At 39.5% G+C, this 18,863-nt stretch overlaps 1 protein-coding gene across 1 annotated transcript; it reads left to right on the top strand.

Annotated features, from left to right (window-relative positions):
- Positions 1–296: 296 nt before the first annotated feature.
- LOC135476674 (cytochrome P450 3A8-like) lies at positions 297–17,156 on the top strand. The gene is made up of 12 exons (XM_064756778.1): positions 297–390; positions 623–675; positions 1,745–1,841; positions 2,932–3,048; positions 3,482–3,570; positions 8,158–8,309; positions 11,845–11,969; positions 12,646–12,936; positions 13,312–13,400; positions 13,943–14,080; positions 15,779–15,947; positions 16,407–17,156. Exons 1-12 carry the CDS (start codon positions 370–372, stop codon positions 16,479–16,481), a joined length of 1,416 nt encoding a protein of 471 aa, XP_064612848.1. The 5' UTR covers positions 297–369; the 3' UTR covers positions 16,482–17,156.
- The last annotated feature ends 1,707 nt before the right edge of the window (positions 17,157–18,863 follow it).

The raw sequence follows: 18,863 nt of genomic DNA on the forward strand, positions 1-18,863 counted from the left end.
AATTGACTGATATTTGTCTGAGATAACGATTTGCTTTTGGGATGGAGTTATCCCTGAAATGATTGGGAAAGGCAACTCGCGTACTTAACTAATAAGATTATATGCACAGGTGTTTTTCTCAACATGGTTTAAAAACACGTGCCTTGTGTTCAAAAGAAAGTAGAAATTGCTTCTATACCTCTTCAAAAAGACTTAAATAATAACGTATCAATATGAACTCTGTACACAAACTGACATAAGGTATTCACTATTTAATAGGCGTTTTAAATAATACAGCCTTTTTCTCTCTCCAGATATCTGATCTGGCCTCATTACTTCGCCAAACAGACTGTCATCCCCGGCCCGAAGCCACATTTCCTCTTTGGCACTATGCGGGAAGACAGAGTAAAAGTAAGTCATTCAGTGACTCAACCAATACATGTAACCCCATAAGAATACCTTTCTCTTACCAAAAGTCCCATGCGAATTTGAACAAGTCGGGAGGTTTGTCAGGTGTGTTGACCAGCTACCTGTATTTAAGCTCTGAACGTTTTTCATTCACTTGCTATCGTCGAAGAAGCATATCTAGTATCTTTGTCTCTGATCTAGGCTAAAGCGTTAATTCTTTCATTTTTCTTTCCAGGGCGTGGTGAGAAGTGACTTAGAAAATCAGGCCAAATACGGAACTGTGTTTTTGTAAGTTGCATATTGAAAACACAGTTGTGTTCTATAAAGATCATCGCCGGGTGAAGATATCACATTGGAGGGCTTCTCTAGTGTGTACGCTACAGTACATAATTCCTGATAAAGATTTAGTTAACAGAATTTCTTTACTAATTGTTTCAGGGCCCTCTGATTAGATCACTATTACATAACCATCAATGGCAACATGACCTTTTTTTATAGTTATTATTAATGACATTATTTCGGTTGTTTAACAAAATACTCAGGAATTTTTCACTTGACGGTCAGACTTAAGCACGGAGGATTGTCTAGGGAGGATTTCTATTGACTAACGAACATTCCCATTTGTACTTCATATTGTGTGCATGGTGAAAGACACTCATCAAGTCTGAAAAATAGGATTTCGTATTACTAGGAATATTTATTTCAGAGGACATATTTTGTGTGTTTTTGCAGACCTATACCTCTTTTCATATACGATTAAATGTACGATTAAATGCAGAAATTACCAAAAATAATTGTCCTTTGAGAGCTCGATCTACCAGACGAAATAATGATGACCTATTGGTTATGACAAACAGGGTAATGTCAATGAAATGCAATGATTTACAACGATGCTTCATGACTTATTCGCGTGGTATTCCCATTGCGGACCTAAACTATGCACAAACAATACACATTTTGCATTTGTCTTAATATGTCTCCCTTTCCATTGTTTTATTATGATTGTATGTTAAATGTGAAATTACATCACTGCATTTTATTCTTACCTAATTCTGCTCAAGCCATGGCGCTAGTGGGGGGGGGGGGGGGCGTGTTGGCTGCTACTATTTATGCATTTACATGAACAGTTAGAATAAAACCCTGACTGAGATAAACTGACAAGAGGCCGTATTTCACCGGTTACGTGTGACATTTGCCAGAGATCACACTGTCGTCGCTGCCCCGGTTTTGTTTTATACGCTATACGGCTTTAATTACATTACAAATTAAACTGTTGGCCTAATTCACTGAGCTAGCTATTTGATCCTGTAGAGTTCCTTGTTGTTAAATCTTTATACATGTATATTTGTCAACACAGGACGTGGCAAGGTAGGACACCAATGATTAACGTCGCGGACCCGGACATAATGAAAGAGATCATGCTTACAGACTTCTACAACTTCGCCAATAAACCGGTGAGTGTTTTTCACTATCATTCACGTGTTTGTTGCCTAACAACATACTCACCACATTTCCAATCATCCGCTGGCATTCAGGTTTATGGATGAAATGATCCGGGATGCCTCGAGTAAAACCAACAACCTTGGCAATTTATTGACGAACTTATCTTCACAGATATGCATACTACATTGGCGAATGAAACGCCGTGTGGAACTAACGTTAGACTCCGCGGGCGGTTACGTCAACATTGTCGACCTAGGCTAGATGTAGAGTATGTAGGCTTGAGGTTTCCCGTAACAATTTTTGAGTCATGAAGAGGAGTGAGATGGATGTACATATATTGTGTCTTTTTGTGGAAAGGCGAGTCCAAAGTGCTGCCACCACTAAAGTATAATGCCGAAGACACCAAATATAACAGCCCCACCCAGTCACATTATGCTGACACCAGGCCAACCTGGTCTCTTGAACTGGTCTCTAATCTCTTAATGCTTAACACCAAACGAGGCAGCAACAAGAGCCATTTTTAAAGAATGACACGACTTCGATGCGGACGCTTTAACCATCGAAGCGACAATCGAACTACCACTTTTTGGCTTGAGTGAATTCTGATTAAATATTTGTTGTCCTTGGCGTCAGGTATTTGGACTAGTATCTCGTGTGTCCCTCAGCAATTCTTAAATTCTTCATCCCATCTCTATCTGAAATTGAACAATCCTTTACAACTTTTACCTTGTTTTATATCACTTTAGTACATGTCACAATGTGCTGATTTATTTATTTTGTTACAATTAATATAAATATGTCAAACGTAATGATGGGAAAAGTTACCACTTTACTGGTAATCTTGTCAAGAATATTTTCAGGCTTAAATAGTTAAATTTTAGTAAATGCACGGCCAAAGTTCCCTAATTTATGTGATGGGAAAAAAGGTTGGAACATGGTGTTCAATTTTACATACTCGTATGAATTAAATATACTTTCAGAGAGAAAAAACATTGAAAATTCCTGAGCTATGTGAAAATAAAGTCATAGAAATGATATCTGTAAAGCGTGCAGTATGTTAGAGTAGTGTTTAAACTTTAAGACGTGCTTTTCTACTCATAGAATAACGTAGAGCTGGACAAAATGAAAAGAAACGCTTTGCCGATGTTGGAGGACGATCACTGGAAGTATATAAGAAGCTTACTGTCACCGACATTTAGCTCCGGTAAGCTGAGACAGGTAAGCCATGAGCTGAGTCTGTGTGGATGTCGCACGTGAATGTATGTGTTCATTGGATTAGTTCGTGATTTACGAAGGTTTTATAGGAGATGTCTTGTTTCAGGCTCTAACTTTTCACTTTTTTCAGCAGATGTACACTCGCCTATATATATAAGCCCAGATTTCTTAAATCTGTTAAAAAAACAATACTTCTGCAGGATCTGAATTTAAACTTGAAGTTTTAGTATTACTGACGATCTCACATACATTAAGCGTTTGAACATTAATCAACTAATCGAATATTTATGAACAGTCTTCATAACTATAGATTTGAAATGTACAGGAAGACAATGGAAATGTTTCAATAATATTATTATTATTCCACCGGTAAAACAAAACACGTTGAATTATATATGTACGGCCGTAATATTATACATGCTTGTGTATTTGGCAGATGGCTCCAATTTTACACGAATGTATTGGAAGGCTCATGGTGAAGTTTGAACAAGCGGAAAAAACTGGACACGCCATCGATGTTTCTCAGTATGTTTGAGATTTATACAGTAATCTTACAAAACATTCGGAACGCGGTTACGTGAGTCGAATTGCAAAGGGGCTGTACAGTTAGTGAGTGCTTGGGGTTTAACGTCGTACTCAACAATTTTTCAGTTATATGACGAAGAGGGAATCCTTAGGGTGTATGTAATGTGCGTCCTTGTTGCAGGACGGATGTTCACCGCTCTTTTATCTTGTGCTGCTTGACTGAGACGACTTACCGAAGGCAAGTAAGCCGCCCTGCCCGATCCATTATACTGATACGGGACAACCAGTCGTTGCACTATCCCCTTCATGCTGAACGCCAAGCGAGGAAGTTGCAACTTCCTCTTTTAAAATCTTAGATGTGACTCGACCCAGGATTGATCCTGGATCAATGTGATATCCGGGCCGGTAGGGGGCTGTAGAAGCATCCATATTTATTACATCAATGTGGCGTTTTTATGAGTAGCGAAGTGAAGCTGAGACATATATATTTGTACTTGAAATATTCAGGAAAACGAGTTTGAATTTTGTATTGGAATTTTTGCCTAGAAAATCGACTCTCTTACCCACATCATTGGAAACTGATGACAGCTTCTTCCTAATATGTTACCAGTTACACATGTATTTATTAAATTGATTTTGATAGAGTATCGACAGGCAAGCCTCCTTGATACCTTACGAGCGGTAAACTAATATTGGATTTGACATCCAGATTAAGGTAAACAACACAGATTTACTGTAAACACACAAAACAGGAGTTCAAGTCCAGATGCTGGCTTCCACTCCGATCGTACGTGGGGAGGTCATCTAGCAATCCGCTGGTTTCCACTGGGCGGTTTGAGGTTTCTTTCCACCATTATGCTGTCCACCGTCGTATAAGTGAAATATTCTTGAGTAAAATAAGTAAATTAGTAAAAGGGGTAAAAAGTCTTAATAGCTAGCAATGTACCTCTCGATATTTTAACTAAAACAGCTTTCCCTTGCGTGTCTACAATTATTGGTAAAATTTTTCGCACGTTGATCGTTGTTTGCGACAAAACCGTAAAGCACAAGAAAAAAACAGACTCAATTTGTGATCAGCATGTGAACCTCAATCAGGCAGCATACGCGTAATATTCAAAATCAAACATTTTTGATTACGTGACAAATTCGGTACTGATTGCATTTCGACACTTTTCAAGCTATAAATGTAGTATTTATATCTTAATTTGTCCGAAGGTGGTGTATCTGCGTATTAAATATCAGCTAAATCGATTTAATTGTTCTCGAAAAAAAGATATCTAAAAGTGTTTTATTGACGGTAATATGGTGTAAAAAATCGATCACATATCTATGCATTGGCATATTAAGTGCTGTTCCTCTTATGTCTCTCGGTCTGTATATTAATCGTGTTTAAATAGATCGCCACGTTTGATATATGAAGAGCTGCAATCAAAACCCATCTGTAATATGTATATTTTGTTGTCGACAACTGATAATCTAACTTGGTACACGATTTGAATGCTGATTTCACTCAATCGCCTAGAGCATACTTTGCGTCTTTCCAACATCACTGAAAACACTTTTTAAAATGTTTTTAGTTTTACTTACTTATTTTACTAATTTTGGCCTTTTATCGGATGGTCCCTTTTATACTTGTGTTCACCACTGACATGGCAACTAACGAGTTGATTTAAATTTGCAAACAATAAAAATAAGAAAGGATGTGGGTACAGAAATTTGGCCCCCAGTAAGTCGTGTATAAATTGTACTGCAAGTATATAACAAAGTAGATAGGAAATGGGTGTTTAGCAGATACAGCTCTGAAAACTTTTGTTGCTATTTGCATGAAAAGTACTCGTCACAACGAAAAACTAATTGCAGATTCATGACCTTTCATTCTGTATATTTTAAACGGTTATGACAATTGACCTACTTTTGCGCAATTTTCAAATCTCAGCGAAAGACTAATTTAGCATAAAAATGAAAAAAGGCATTTAAAAAGCATCCGCACTATTTATATGTCAGTAAATCCATTCATCTGTGAGAAATGTCATTTTGAAAGGTTTTCATTAAAATCCAATATGGCCGCCAAGTCACTTGACCGGACACAGCTATGAGTCATGACCCCAAACATACCGAGATTTCATGAATTTCTCACTGACTTTTTTGGTGAAACGTGACACAATTTTTCCGAAACGATTTCAATAGCGCTGAACCCTTAATTAAAGATAAGCATACTGAACTCGAGTTATTACAAATACGTTTCTCGGTGGGAGCGGTGTCATGAAACCTGCTTAGTTGTTAAGTTGCCCTTATGTAAGTGCATTGTATACCTCTACAACATACGTCATCATGGTAGTTAAGAGCAAACTTATAGTTCATTCCGATCCTAACGACATACTCTACGCGTATCATCGATCGTATCTTGACCGGATGTGGGGCGAATCCTACGGCCGTACGGATCGTACGGATCGTACGGCCGTGATAGACGTCCCATACGCGGATGTTTGCACCATCCTGATCGTATCTTCCGCGGATCTTGATTTGGCCTGTACATGTAATCGTGCTTTACGGCACTCGAGCCTTTGCCTACGTGCTCGTTATAAATATAACACGATGTATCTTCAGTTTGCTTATCTGGTAAGGCAGGCGTGATGAAGAGAAAAGTATTTGTGAATGGTCTGTCATTCTCCTAACTCTCGCTCATTCAAGACAGTAAAAAGGTGAACTAGCCCAATGCATTACTTCCTAGCTTTGCTTTCCCGTTTCTCGGCGAAGTTAAATAGTGTCAGTGAAAGTGTAAATCGTAACCACCTTCCCGGACATCCGGCGATGTTGTATGTTCTCGGGGAAACGGTACTAATATTATAAAATAGATATTCGTGGTGTCATGGTTGGTGTCGAACAACGCGGTATTTGTTGTATGTTAGATGGGTTTATGTATAAATGTTAGTGTATGTCGTAAAACCCTATGCGGATGATGGTCGGATCTTACTCCCATCATACGCGGACCGTACGCCCATCATACGAGATAGTACATACATCTTGGCTGTATGATTGGTGTATGATGTGAACATCTTGCTATGATATTACACCCTCCTTACGCGGATGTTTCGGCTCACATCTGTGTCAGATATATCGTTAGGATCGAGTACTGTAGCTAAGGGAGCTCCATGAAACCGATCCCTGCCTGTGAACGTGTACACGTGAACTAAACCATTCATACTTATCCTTTTTAACACCGAACGTAGTACGGTGAGACCGATGGCCGAGCCGAACGAAGTGAGGGCTATAGGTAACAGGTAAGTTAAATTCAGTTACCCGTCATATTCGTGAGACACGGTAAATATGGCCGCCGAACTTCGGTTTTCTATGATAGCTGTCATGCTATCAAGACGAGTCAACCGCCCCAGAATCTAAACTTTATCTGCACTGAGCGCTTTTGATTTTTTATACTTTATTACTCAGTCATCATTAAACTTTTGAACCGCCTTTTTCTTATCTTTGACTTCTAACGGTAAGAGCCCGAAGTCGAAGAGGGGACGGAGTTCAGGGTCGTGGTATCCTAGCAATCACGCGCAAAGCCGTGATCGACTCATAATGCTGCTTGATCAACAAACTTTCACATGAGTTTGGGTTTACTTGACACTTGTCAGATAAAAATTGTTATTCAAAAGGATTTTTCTTTTTGTTTTGTTATTGTAAAAACAGTGCACACCATAATACATGTTACATACATGCATATACATGTATAGGCCTAGACCCACAACCGCGACGGCATCGGTTAAAAAAAGGTACAAAATGTCGAAAACCAAGAAACATTGCTTACACCTGTTTAAAGATACAATATGACAATATTGTCAAAATATAAATAATAAACAGAATATTGCACAGCGAAGGTTGAATATTATAAATATTTTTCGAGTGAAAGGTGGAAATGATGACCCATGTGACGCCTCACCTCTCACTCGAACAGTATTTATGATATGCAACCTTCTCTGTGCAATGCATCCTCCATGTATTTTATTAGCAAATTTTTATTTCAACTACATCACACTCCATTTAAAAAAAATATGAACACACTTATTGAAAGAATTAGAAAGTTGGCCCAGAACAAGTCAGTATGCAAATCAAGATGAACGAAGCCAAGAAGAAATGGCATTTGAAAATATATTTAAGGCAGATAGGAAATATGTGTTTCACAGACGAAATTTTATTATCTGCATTTCTACATGGTTAGGCTAAAATAAATAGCTTAATTATTATCTCAATTATTTTCAAATTATTCGTCTTCCTCCGTCTGCCCCATGTTACTTAACCCTGCTGTAGAAAGATGTGATACTGATGAAACAGCCAAGTATAATCGTAAACCTCTTCTCTGATTGTAGATAGCCCGGCAGCGCTTACCGTAGCCTACATATGAAGAATGGACAAATGTACCACATGCAAAAACACAAAAATGTATTTTAAGTTTACAAATTCTTCTTTACTGTAAGTGTTTCAACAACTGTAGGCCTATACAGCCTAATTGCTGATAATTGATCACCTATTAATGTGGTTCGGTCTTAGGCTGTATCTATTTCATATTACGATGATTGTTTGTTATAGAATTTACCCCAACTTAACGATGGAGGTCATCTTAGCAACAGCCTTTGGGGTGGCGGTCGACACACATGCAAATCCAGATGATCCGTTTGTGAAACATGCCCTGGGGGTTATCCAAGAAACCAATAACATCAAGCCGGGGGTTGCTTTAGCAGGTAACTGTATCCTGGAATTCTACCCCTCACCCATAGGCCTTTTTTGGTGCTTTTTATATGTTCTGATTTCGGATTTAATGGTACCTTTACATGTGAAGATAAGTTGATGAGTAGAGTCCAAAAGAATTGGGACGTATAAAGTGTTGCAAAAATCTAAGGTGTGGTGATGCAACTCGTGCAACCCGAGTTACCCGTGACAACTTTGTCAACAAAACGTGCTGATATGAATATAATTAAAGATATATAGCATAGAGAGTAAAAATAGAGCAGCGACGACAGTGATGGTCGCACTTAACCGGTGAAATATGGCCTCTTGTCAATTTACCTCAGTCAGTGTTTTATTCTAACTGTTCATGTAAATGCATCAGTAGTAACAATGTTAACACCCAAGCACCACGGCCGAAGAAGAATTAGGTAAAAGAGAAAATGCGGTGATGTTAATTGCAATTTATTAGACGTCACTGATCTACGATTAATCAAATTACTGTGAACTCATCACATTTGAAAACTGATTATATTGTTTGAAGACAAATAGCATAATCCAAAACTGTTAGTTTTGTGGATTAATGCCAGATGGGATGGAGCAGGAATTGGGAATACATAGGGCATGTGGCAAATATTTTAATAACCACAAAGAATTCTATAAATGAAAAAAATCAAACTGAGGAATTTATAAATGGAAAATGTAATTTCTATGAAAAAATATAAATAGAGAGCAAGTATGAGTGGCGTCAGTGGGCAAAACAGTAACACATAACTGAGAAAATCCGGCTTCGTGGCAGTTTACCTCAAGTAGGGATTATTATACAGTCTTCCACGAAGTTGATGTGTGTGTTTTCGGGGGTGGGGTGGGGGTGGGATGGTGGGAGTTATACTGGAATCACCTTGCCTGCCTGTCTGTAGACACGATTTGTCCATGTATCTTCTCCTACACTACTGCGCTGATTTCTCCTACATTCACAATACGTCTTGTGCCTATCTAGGTATTTAGTGCAATAACGGATTTTAATGTACACTGTGTTGTCGTTTGACTGCTACATTTCTCCTTTCAAACTCGATGTATCAGTAATGCAATCAATGCACACCACGAACAGCCCATGAAATAATCTCTATGAAGCTAAACTAAGCAACACGACGTGATGTCATTTCTTTTCTTAATGTTTTTTCTTTTAGTTCTCAAAATGTTGGGGGGATGGAAGAGGTTATTTCGGTCGTCCGTATTTTAGTTTTAAGTGTTCAGAAAAATACAAAAGCAGCACCCCTAGCACCTTGACTAACAGAGGTAGATGAAATAAGTACGCCTAAGTGGGATGTTAATTGCAATTGATCACATGTTACTTGTCTAAAGTTTTTCAAAATGCTATGTTGTCATTACATCTGAAAAACAATCACATGAAAATAATTTAAAGGGGATACTCTCCACCAGCAGATTACTAGTTTATACAGGATTTATTTATTTGATTGGTGTTTTACGCCGTATTCAAGAGTATTTCACTTATACGACGGCGGCCAGTATTATGCAGGGAGGAAACCGGGCAGAACCCGGGGAAACCCGCGACCATCCGCAAGTTGCTGGGAGACCTTCCCACTTATGGCCGGAGCGAAAGTCAACATGAGCTGGACATGAACTCACAGCCACCGCATTGGTGAGAGGCTCCTGGGTATTTACACTGCGCTAACCACGGAGGCCCCTGGTTTATACAGGAACATAATACAGTGAGTAAGTGCTTGATTTTAACGGCGTACTTAACAATTTCTCAGTCATGTGATGACGAAGGAATCCTCAGAGTGCATGCCTCCTTGTGGCGTGACAGATTTCCACCCCTCTTTTGTTTATTGCTGCTTCACTGAGACGACTTAGCTAAGGCAAGTAAGCTGCCCCGCCCGAGCCATTTTACTGATACTGGTCGTTCCACTATCTCCTTCATGCTAAACGCCAAGCGTAACCTCCTCTTTTAAGGTCTTAGGTGTGACTTGACCCAGGATTGACCCTGGATCTACCGCTCCCGACCGTGCAATCGAGGCCGGTGGAACATAATACAAAACGACTACGTTGGATATATGAACGTATATAAAGATCGCCACGTTATGAAGAGTTGCAATCAAAGCGCATCTGGCATATTTTGTTACCGATAACTGATGTACACGATTTCAATACTGATTTCACTCACTCGCCTTATAACATACCTTGCATCTTTCCTACATCACTGAAAACTGTTGAGCCTTTCTCTTTGTATGATTCCTTCCTATTTTCGTACTTTATATACTTTTTTAGTTCTATGTTAACATATGTTAAACGTCGTTTCGTGAATTGGCCTTGCGATTATTGACCTGGAACGTCCTTATTGGTTGACGGCTGGTATACAATAATCTGTTTCGACGCAAACATAAATACAACATAAAGACCAGACCAGCGATGGCAGTCTGAAGGTTAGCAAATGTTTACATGTACACGATAAAACCGGGGTCTTGTCGATTTACCCCAATTACGGCTTTATTCTAACTGTTCAGGCAAATACTTTTAAACCCTCAGCAGCCGTGCGTGGAAACGTCTTGCAGCAATCTGCGCATGGTCGTGGGTTTCTCCTGGGCTCTGCGGGGTTTTCTCACATCATAATGCTGGCAGCTTTTCATGAATTTTTTCATTTTCATGAATACGACGTAAAACACCAATAAAATAAATAAATGAAAAAAACCCCTGTAATGAATTGCAGCTAGCATCACTGCATTTGTTTTATCTAATTCACTTCTAACCAAACCCTAACTGAGGTGAACTGAAAAGAGGCAGGAATGTGTGACAATATTATGTGACGGTCATCATGCTCGGTTTTTACTCATACTACAGTATTTTGTACTAAACTGACGGCCCAAAGAAACTTTACAACTCCGTGAGTTAAATTTAACCAGCCTTTTCGGCAAATTAATATCAAATTATTGTAGGAAAATACTGTACGAGGCATATTCCCACGTGCGACAACCGTCATATACGCTCACACGAATTTGTTTTTAGACAACCAAGAAAGTTGAAAAATCACATGACCGATGGATGGCTGCAACTGCACATGTAATAAGTGTATAAACACGTTACACACTATGTGCTGGACTTGCACACCGACGAAAAACCACCAAAGTAATGCCTCGATTGACTCCAAAATAACGCGAGAGGGCCCTGGGTATGGTATCCATGGGAGCTACCCATGCCCACACTGCAAAGAGCTTCGTCATATATTTAGTCTCTGTATTGACCTTTTGATGTATAAATCAGAAAGAAACTTCTGTCACTAGCTCATCCCAGGGCTCTTATTTCATGTCTTATCCAATCTGAAACTATTTTTTGTACTCAAACGAGAGAAGCGGACTTCAAATACAAGTCCGGAATCAAGGATTTGATTGGGAAAAGCAGATGGGTGTACCTTTTAACACGTCACTATATAGAGCGACGTCTCGATCTGACTTTGGTTAGATTCTAAGAAATCTCGGGGTCTTTGTGTGCCGTTGAATTCGTTAACGTTATTTTTACTTTGAATCCTTAAAGTGTTTTTCCCATTCCTGAGGCCGGTTCTTCGCCAGTTCAAGGCTGGGGTCCTGGAGTTTGACCCAGACGGCCTCTTATCCAGATCTCTGAGTGCCATCATCGATCAACGTAAACAAGAGCCACAGGTTAGCACGCACTTGCTCGCATCCTGCTGTTTATGAATCTGTCCTAGTTTCGTACTTTATGTACTTTCTCCCCTATCCAGTGTTACGTTATTTGACTATTGTGCAGCTACAATGCAGGCATATCTGGTGACATCATTCTATTATTTGGTGTCTCTCACCATTTAGCTCGCTGTGAGTTCAAGTCCAGCTCATGCTGGCGTCCCCTCCCGCCGTGCGTGGAAAGGTCTGTCAGCAACTTGCGGATGGTCGTGGGTTTCCTCCGGGCTGTGTCCGGTTTCCACCCAAAATAATGCTGGCCGCCGTTGTATAAGTGAAATATTCTTGAGTCCGGCGTAAAACACCAATCAAATAAATAAATAAATATTATTTGGTATATTACGCGCTTTTCTATTCATTATGCTGCTATATCAAGCGCATATCAGGTTGCGTCAGCCTGTTGTGAATCCATTACACACGTATTTCTACTATTTTCAGACACATTTATGATCATCGCAGCTGAACGGAAGTTTAGCCAACCTATGGGGATCGGAAACACGTTATCCAAACGACAAAGAATTATTATGCATAAGCGCTGGTTTCACCGCCCTGGCATCCAGTAATCGCTACCGAATACCAGTTCCAAAAATAGATAGCGTGGAAATATTTGTGTTCATAAACTGATATTTTATTATTCCAGAATACCAAAGTGGATCTCCTGCAGCTAATGATAAATGCTAAAGCCGATGATGTCGAAAAGCAAAAAGTGGAAGATGGTCCAGAAGTGGACAAGGACTTTATAGCAAAGATGACCAAAAAGCGGCAGAGCCGAGGCCTGAGGGACATAGAGATAGTGGCACAGTCTTCCACCTTTCTCTTGGCCGGATTTGAGACTACCAACACTTTGCTCACGTACTTGTCATACCTGTTGGCTTATTACCCGGATGTTCAGGAGAGACTGGCGGAGGAAATCAACGAACAACTGACTGGTGTAAGATAACTACTACAGTTCTTAAACAAAGCAGTAGGTAAAGTTTTAAAAAATACTGCTGTTCTATAATACATGTCCGCTGCCATTTATCTCCAAAAGTAGTGATTAACGTTTTACCCCAAAAACATTTTACTTTCTCGACGGCGATCAGTTTTAAAGATTGAGGAAAACTAACAGATGTTGTATAAAAGCATCGTCTTTCGCGGAAAAGTTTCTGGAAGATGCAATGATTTAAAGCACACTCACTTGTTGAAATGTTGAGCGCTGATATACTTGTATTTAAAACAGTTTGAAAATTAGAAAACCGGTTTACTTTATAAATGTGTTCCATTTTATGTTTGACTATTACCGTTTTGCACATGTTGCGTTTGCCAGGAACAGCCAACCTATGACAACGTCCAAAAGCTGCAGTACCTGGACATGTGTGTTAACGAGTGCCTTCGCCTGTACACGCCACTTATGAGGTCATTATGTTTTCATTCATGCTTTATAGTTTTTCCCATGCCAGTAGATGAATACTGTTGTCATCCAGGTCAAAGCAAATAAACATATATCGAGAAGTTTGTGTATTCCAATTAGTGGAAATGATGCTTCACGGCTATATGTGCGATTTGTGCAAAAACCAATTTGTGTACCTGCTATGTGTATGTGCGACATTCTATATAGTTAAAGTAGAATTTATATATCTCTTCCTTTGTTTATCCTATGTACATGTAGTACACATACCGGTTGCAGTAAACTCTTGTTTAAATGCGTCTCATGTAGTCATTGTGAGTTCAAGTCCAGCTCATGCTGGCTTCCTCTCCAGCCGTACGTGGGGATGTCTTCTGCGGATGGTCGTGGGTTCCCTTCGGGCTCTGTCCGGTTTAATGCCACCATAATGCTGGTCGTCTTGTAAGTGAAATATTTTTGAATATATAAATAAATAAATATATATATCTCTCACGATACAGGCACAACCTGCTCATTTAGAACAAAATGTGCTATACACTGCATCTATTTATAGAATGACACGCAAGACGAAAACGGAGAGACTTCTGAAAGGTTTCCTGTTCCCAAGAGACAGTGCCATTACGCTTCTTTTATATGCTGTCCATCACAACCCTGAGTTCTGGCCCGACCCGGACACCTTCGACCCGGAAAGGTAAATGCCACACAAATAGGGGGAAACACATGTTCATACTCTTGGATGGGGGCTACGGGGGAAGTGATGATTACCAAAAGTCATGTAAGATCACACCATGTGAGCTCAATCCGATGAAGTACTGGTGGAAGGGACGTAATGTCTAACAAACCTCGTGTAAAGTCAACTAATTTGTCCTGCGAAGGATGATCACATCTTGAGTAATTCTAGACCAGTGTCGTCTAATAACTTTTTTTACCTCCTTCTGCTTTAGCCATGGTGCTAGGCGATGTGTAAATTGCTACTGTTTTTGCATGTACATGAACAGCGAGAGTAAAACCCTGACTGAAGTAAATTGACAAGAGGGTGAATTTGCCAGCTATCAGAGAAACCAGTGCAGCGATAACAGTGTGATAGCTGGCAAATGGTCACACGTAACCAGTAAAATACGCCCTCAATTTACCTGTCAGGATTTTATTCTAACTGTTCATATAAATGCGTATATAGTAGCAAATTACACGCCACCTAGCACCACGGCTTAAGCAGGATTAGGTGAAAGAAAAAATGCAGTGGGTTGGGTTTATTCAAGGAAAATATAAAGCCTTTGAAAAATGGGCATCCCTCATAGCTCTATACAACTGCAGGGTGAGGCGCTGCCTTAAGTTCTGTGCTCCTGTTTGGTGACTGTGGCTGAAAACATTTACTGAAAGGAAAAGTTCATAAAGTATCTTTGTTTCAATCTATGCGTCGCAACAGATGTTCATATATCAGCTTTCAACCAACATGGACGTTCAAGTCTTGGTCAAATAATTGTAGACGCCAGTTGCCGAAACGACGGTGACCACAAACAACCAAAGAACATAAAGAAAGAAATAAATAAATGAAAGAAAGTATATAAAGTACGAAATTAAGACGGAATCATGCAAATAGAAGCAATCAACAATTTTCAATGATTTTGGAAAGACGCAAGGATTGTTCAAAGCGAATGAGTGAAATCAGTATTCAAATGGTGTACAATGCTATTATGTACATATAAGTGGTCGATAATCAAAATATGTGTCTTAGTTTGGCATTGATTGCAACTGTTTATGTATCCAATGTGACGCTCTCTCAAATGACATTTTCATTATTCCTCCTCTAATTACGTTGAAATTTCGGCTGATTTTAAAATCTTGAGAACAGAAGATATCTTTTATGAACAAATGAACGATGAAATAATAACCGTATACATTTCGCTGAAACATCAGTTATACTTTCAATAGGTGTGTTTCCAGTTCGAACTCTTATTGCTGAAGAAATAACTCTTATTATACCACGTGACCTGTCATAACTGTTACGCATCTATTTCTGATTATAGTTGTACTACATTATGGACGTCTGTAAAAAAGGTTTGACACCATACGGTTAATTAGATTAGAAGAACGATGGAGAAAATTAAGGAGCAGGGCGTTTCTGCATTTAAGATGTTTCTGGAGGTGTGTTATTTGTGCCTCTGTAACGCGGCGAGACGGATAATAGGCAAATTGATGTCAAGAAAATTCGCGTAACTTTTTGACAAGTTTTATGATACAGCAGAATTATTGTTGCGTTTGGCGACAAAAGCGTTCTACCTGAAAATTCCTGTTTGGCTTTAAAGAGTTATACGAACTAGAGAATAATGCTTACCCATAAAGCACCAATATAATGAATCTTCTCCGTTTCTGTCTCCCTCTTCGACAGATTCTCCCCAGAGAACAAGCCGTCCATCCGTCCGTTCACGTTCGTGCCGTTCTCTGGTGGACCTCGGAACTGTATCGGTATGAGATTTGGACTGATGGAGGCCAAGATGGCGCTGACGTCGGTTTTACAGCTGTACCGCCTGGAGTTAGCCCCTGACATGAAGGACAAAGTAGGTATAGAAATAAAATTCATGGGTGATGCTGAAGCCTAAAACACCATATAAAACTCTGTCGAGATGGTGCGATATGTCGTTTCTACTCGTCAAAGTTGACTAGTGGGAAGACAACTGGACAAACGTTGTTTCAGTCCAGCAGTCTGTACAATTTGCACGGTGTTAACTCGGCTTATAAAACAACGTAGGCCCTATTTTCGTTTGATGAGTAGATACTATACTATTTCGTCAGTCAGTAAATTGATGTAGAGATAATGGGTTATCTGATATATTTGATTCATTATTAATCGACATTTCGAATTTATAAACACGACTGGAAAAACTGTCAGGGTTCGGTTAGGCGTAGAGGTTAATGTTAGCGAAAACATTTAAGCAATATCTAGAGATCTTATGTAATAACATAAATAAGCCGTTGACATCTACAATTAGCCCTTGTTTTCGTGATTCTCTCTTAAGGTTCCATTGCGTCCTAAAGGTGGCAATATGATGCTTGGCACGGTACCAACTGTTTTAACTGTCCACAAGCGATGAGGCAGTCACGTAAAGAATCCCCGGGAGGATCGGAAGCGTTTACGGATGAAAAGGAATCTGATGACAGACAGGCACGTGCTATACAGGCAGACACAGCTACTTTTAAAGTTCCTCGCTTAAAAAGAGGGAAAATACAACAATGACGGAACTGTATCGTAATATTCATAATTAGAGATCGACATATTTGCTCTACATACTTGCGTGCAAATCTGACACAGCTGATGTAGGAGGTTCACGAAGGGACTGGTTGTCGCTTTCTTTGATAAATGCTTCACTCACGTGCAGCACGCGTATTGTACAGTGAAGCTAGTCAATTAGTAACGTACGGCGTCTTTATGAAGGTGTCAGTTTTATTTATTCAGTCTGTCGTGAATTCATACAATCCTAAAAAATCAGTCTAGTTGTCTTTCATATAGAAACTGGAGTACCCCTGGATGACAAGGTTAACTGTTAACTGTTTTCAGTGGCATTTAGATGTCATGTGTATTCTGACATTTGCAACTCCAGTTGTTATATTTAAACCCATTACTCCAGAGGTGTCAGTCACTTTATAATGATGTTAGTAACTATATCGAAACCTTGTGTTAATAAACCCAAGAATTTGTATATCCATAAGGAACATTGTATTAAGGTTAAATGGTGGTATGTCCAATAAAATTGAACTACCCGAATTTATGCTTGTATTGGTGCTTCGTGACCTTTGTATCTGTAAATTCCAGCCTGCATCAGCTGCTACAAATCACAATAGTGGTTATATCACACTGGGTGTATAATCTAATAATACAACTATCAAACTAGCAAATAAAGTCTGTAAAGAAAACGAAATAAAATAACAAATACTGAGTGTTGACATATCAGTACTGGACATTTTTCTTCACTCATTCTATTGACGTTACGTAAAATACATTTCGATTACGTCACAATAGTGTGCTGCCAGAATGGAGTTAGAGTTGTATGTTTCACAAGACAAGTGTTCAACGGATATTCATGTATGCTTAAAACATTTTCCCGCCTTTGGTGGCTTTAAAGGAAAGCGCAGACTCTCCAGATGGTACATCTTGTGTGGACGTATATTTGTATAAAGACCAAAATGGTTTCCTCTCCCAGGGCCGTAAAGAAGGATAGATTCAAGATTGACATTGTAAAATATTCTTAAGGCCCGTTAAGGGCGGAACGTCAAGACGTATATGGTAAGTTGTACGCCAAAAGACGTATACAACACGGCGTTCAAACGTCAGTGAGTTGTATGCGTCTTCGCCCCCTGTCCTTCCATTGTTGCGTTGCAACAGAGTTGCAGCTATCCATCATGGGGACATCTTATGTTACCGATAGCGACGATGACCTGTTAAAATTAGCCGCTGTTGCCTGAATGTCCAAGAAAATGCATTCGTCTTGGGTTCGCCATGGATCCAAAGGTATTAAAGTCTTGGGGCTTAAAAGGGTTTACTCTCAGAGTTAGAAAGCAAGGACAGTAAAGCGTTCGTAAATTTTCTTAGAATGAACAAATCTAGCTTTCAGTCCATATTAGAATGCATTTATCCGAAAATATCGAGGACCGATATCATTATGACGGAGGCCTTACCTGCGAGAGAAAAGGTTGCCATCAAACTTCGGTACCTTGCAACAGGTAATTAATTACCACTCAGCCATCTTCTGTCATGTGAAATAATAATCAAAGTACGATTCTTGACATTACTTTATAATAATTAATTGACACACTCGACCACAGGGGCCTGACATAATTCTTCCTTTATGACTCAGGAGCCTCTCACCAATGCGGTCGCTGTGAGTTCAAGTCCAGCTCATGCTGGCTTTCTCTCCGGCCGTACGTGGGAAGGTCTTTCAGCAACCTGCGGATGGTCGTGGGTTTCCCCCGGGCTGTGCCCGGTTTCCACCCACCATAATGCTGGCCGCCGTCGTATAAGTGAAATATTCTTGAGTACGGCAGAAAATTCCAATAAATAAAGAAATAAATAATTCTTCCTTTCGCCCTGCCCATCAAACGGGAAGTTAAAACTCGCACGTTTAAGTGAGCCTTCAGCCCATTGCAGAAATAAAGACTCACGGTTAAGCACTGAAATTATGAATTTCACATTTTTACAGATGAAATTATTTCGGCCAACAAACATTTCTGACGTTTGTTTTATGTTGGTCATAACTTTTATGTTTGGAGCATTTATATCGTATTCTTAAAAACTCCATACGCTGTACCAGAGGTTTGTCAGGCCGTGTATGTCCGAACTTGCCCAGGGGATTATCCGTTCGGAGAGATGATCTCCAGATGTTTTCTCTGTTAAGTTCAGATTTAAATTTATGAATGAAGCACTGTTCTTTGATCCCTCTGGCTTGTGCTTTATTCATCAACTATTTAAAGAAGAGCAT

Source organism: Liolophura sinensis, chromosome 10 (assembly GCF_032854445.1).
Source record: "Liolophura sinensis isolate JHLJ2023 chromosome 10, CUHK_Ljap_v2, whole genome shotgun sequence".
NCBI lineage: Eukaryota > Metazoa > Mollusca > Polyplacophora > Chitonida > Chitonidae > Liolophura > Liolophura sinensis.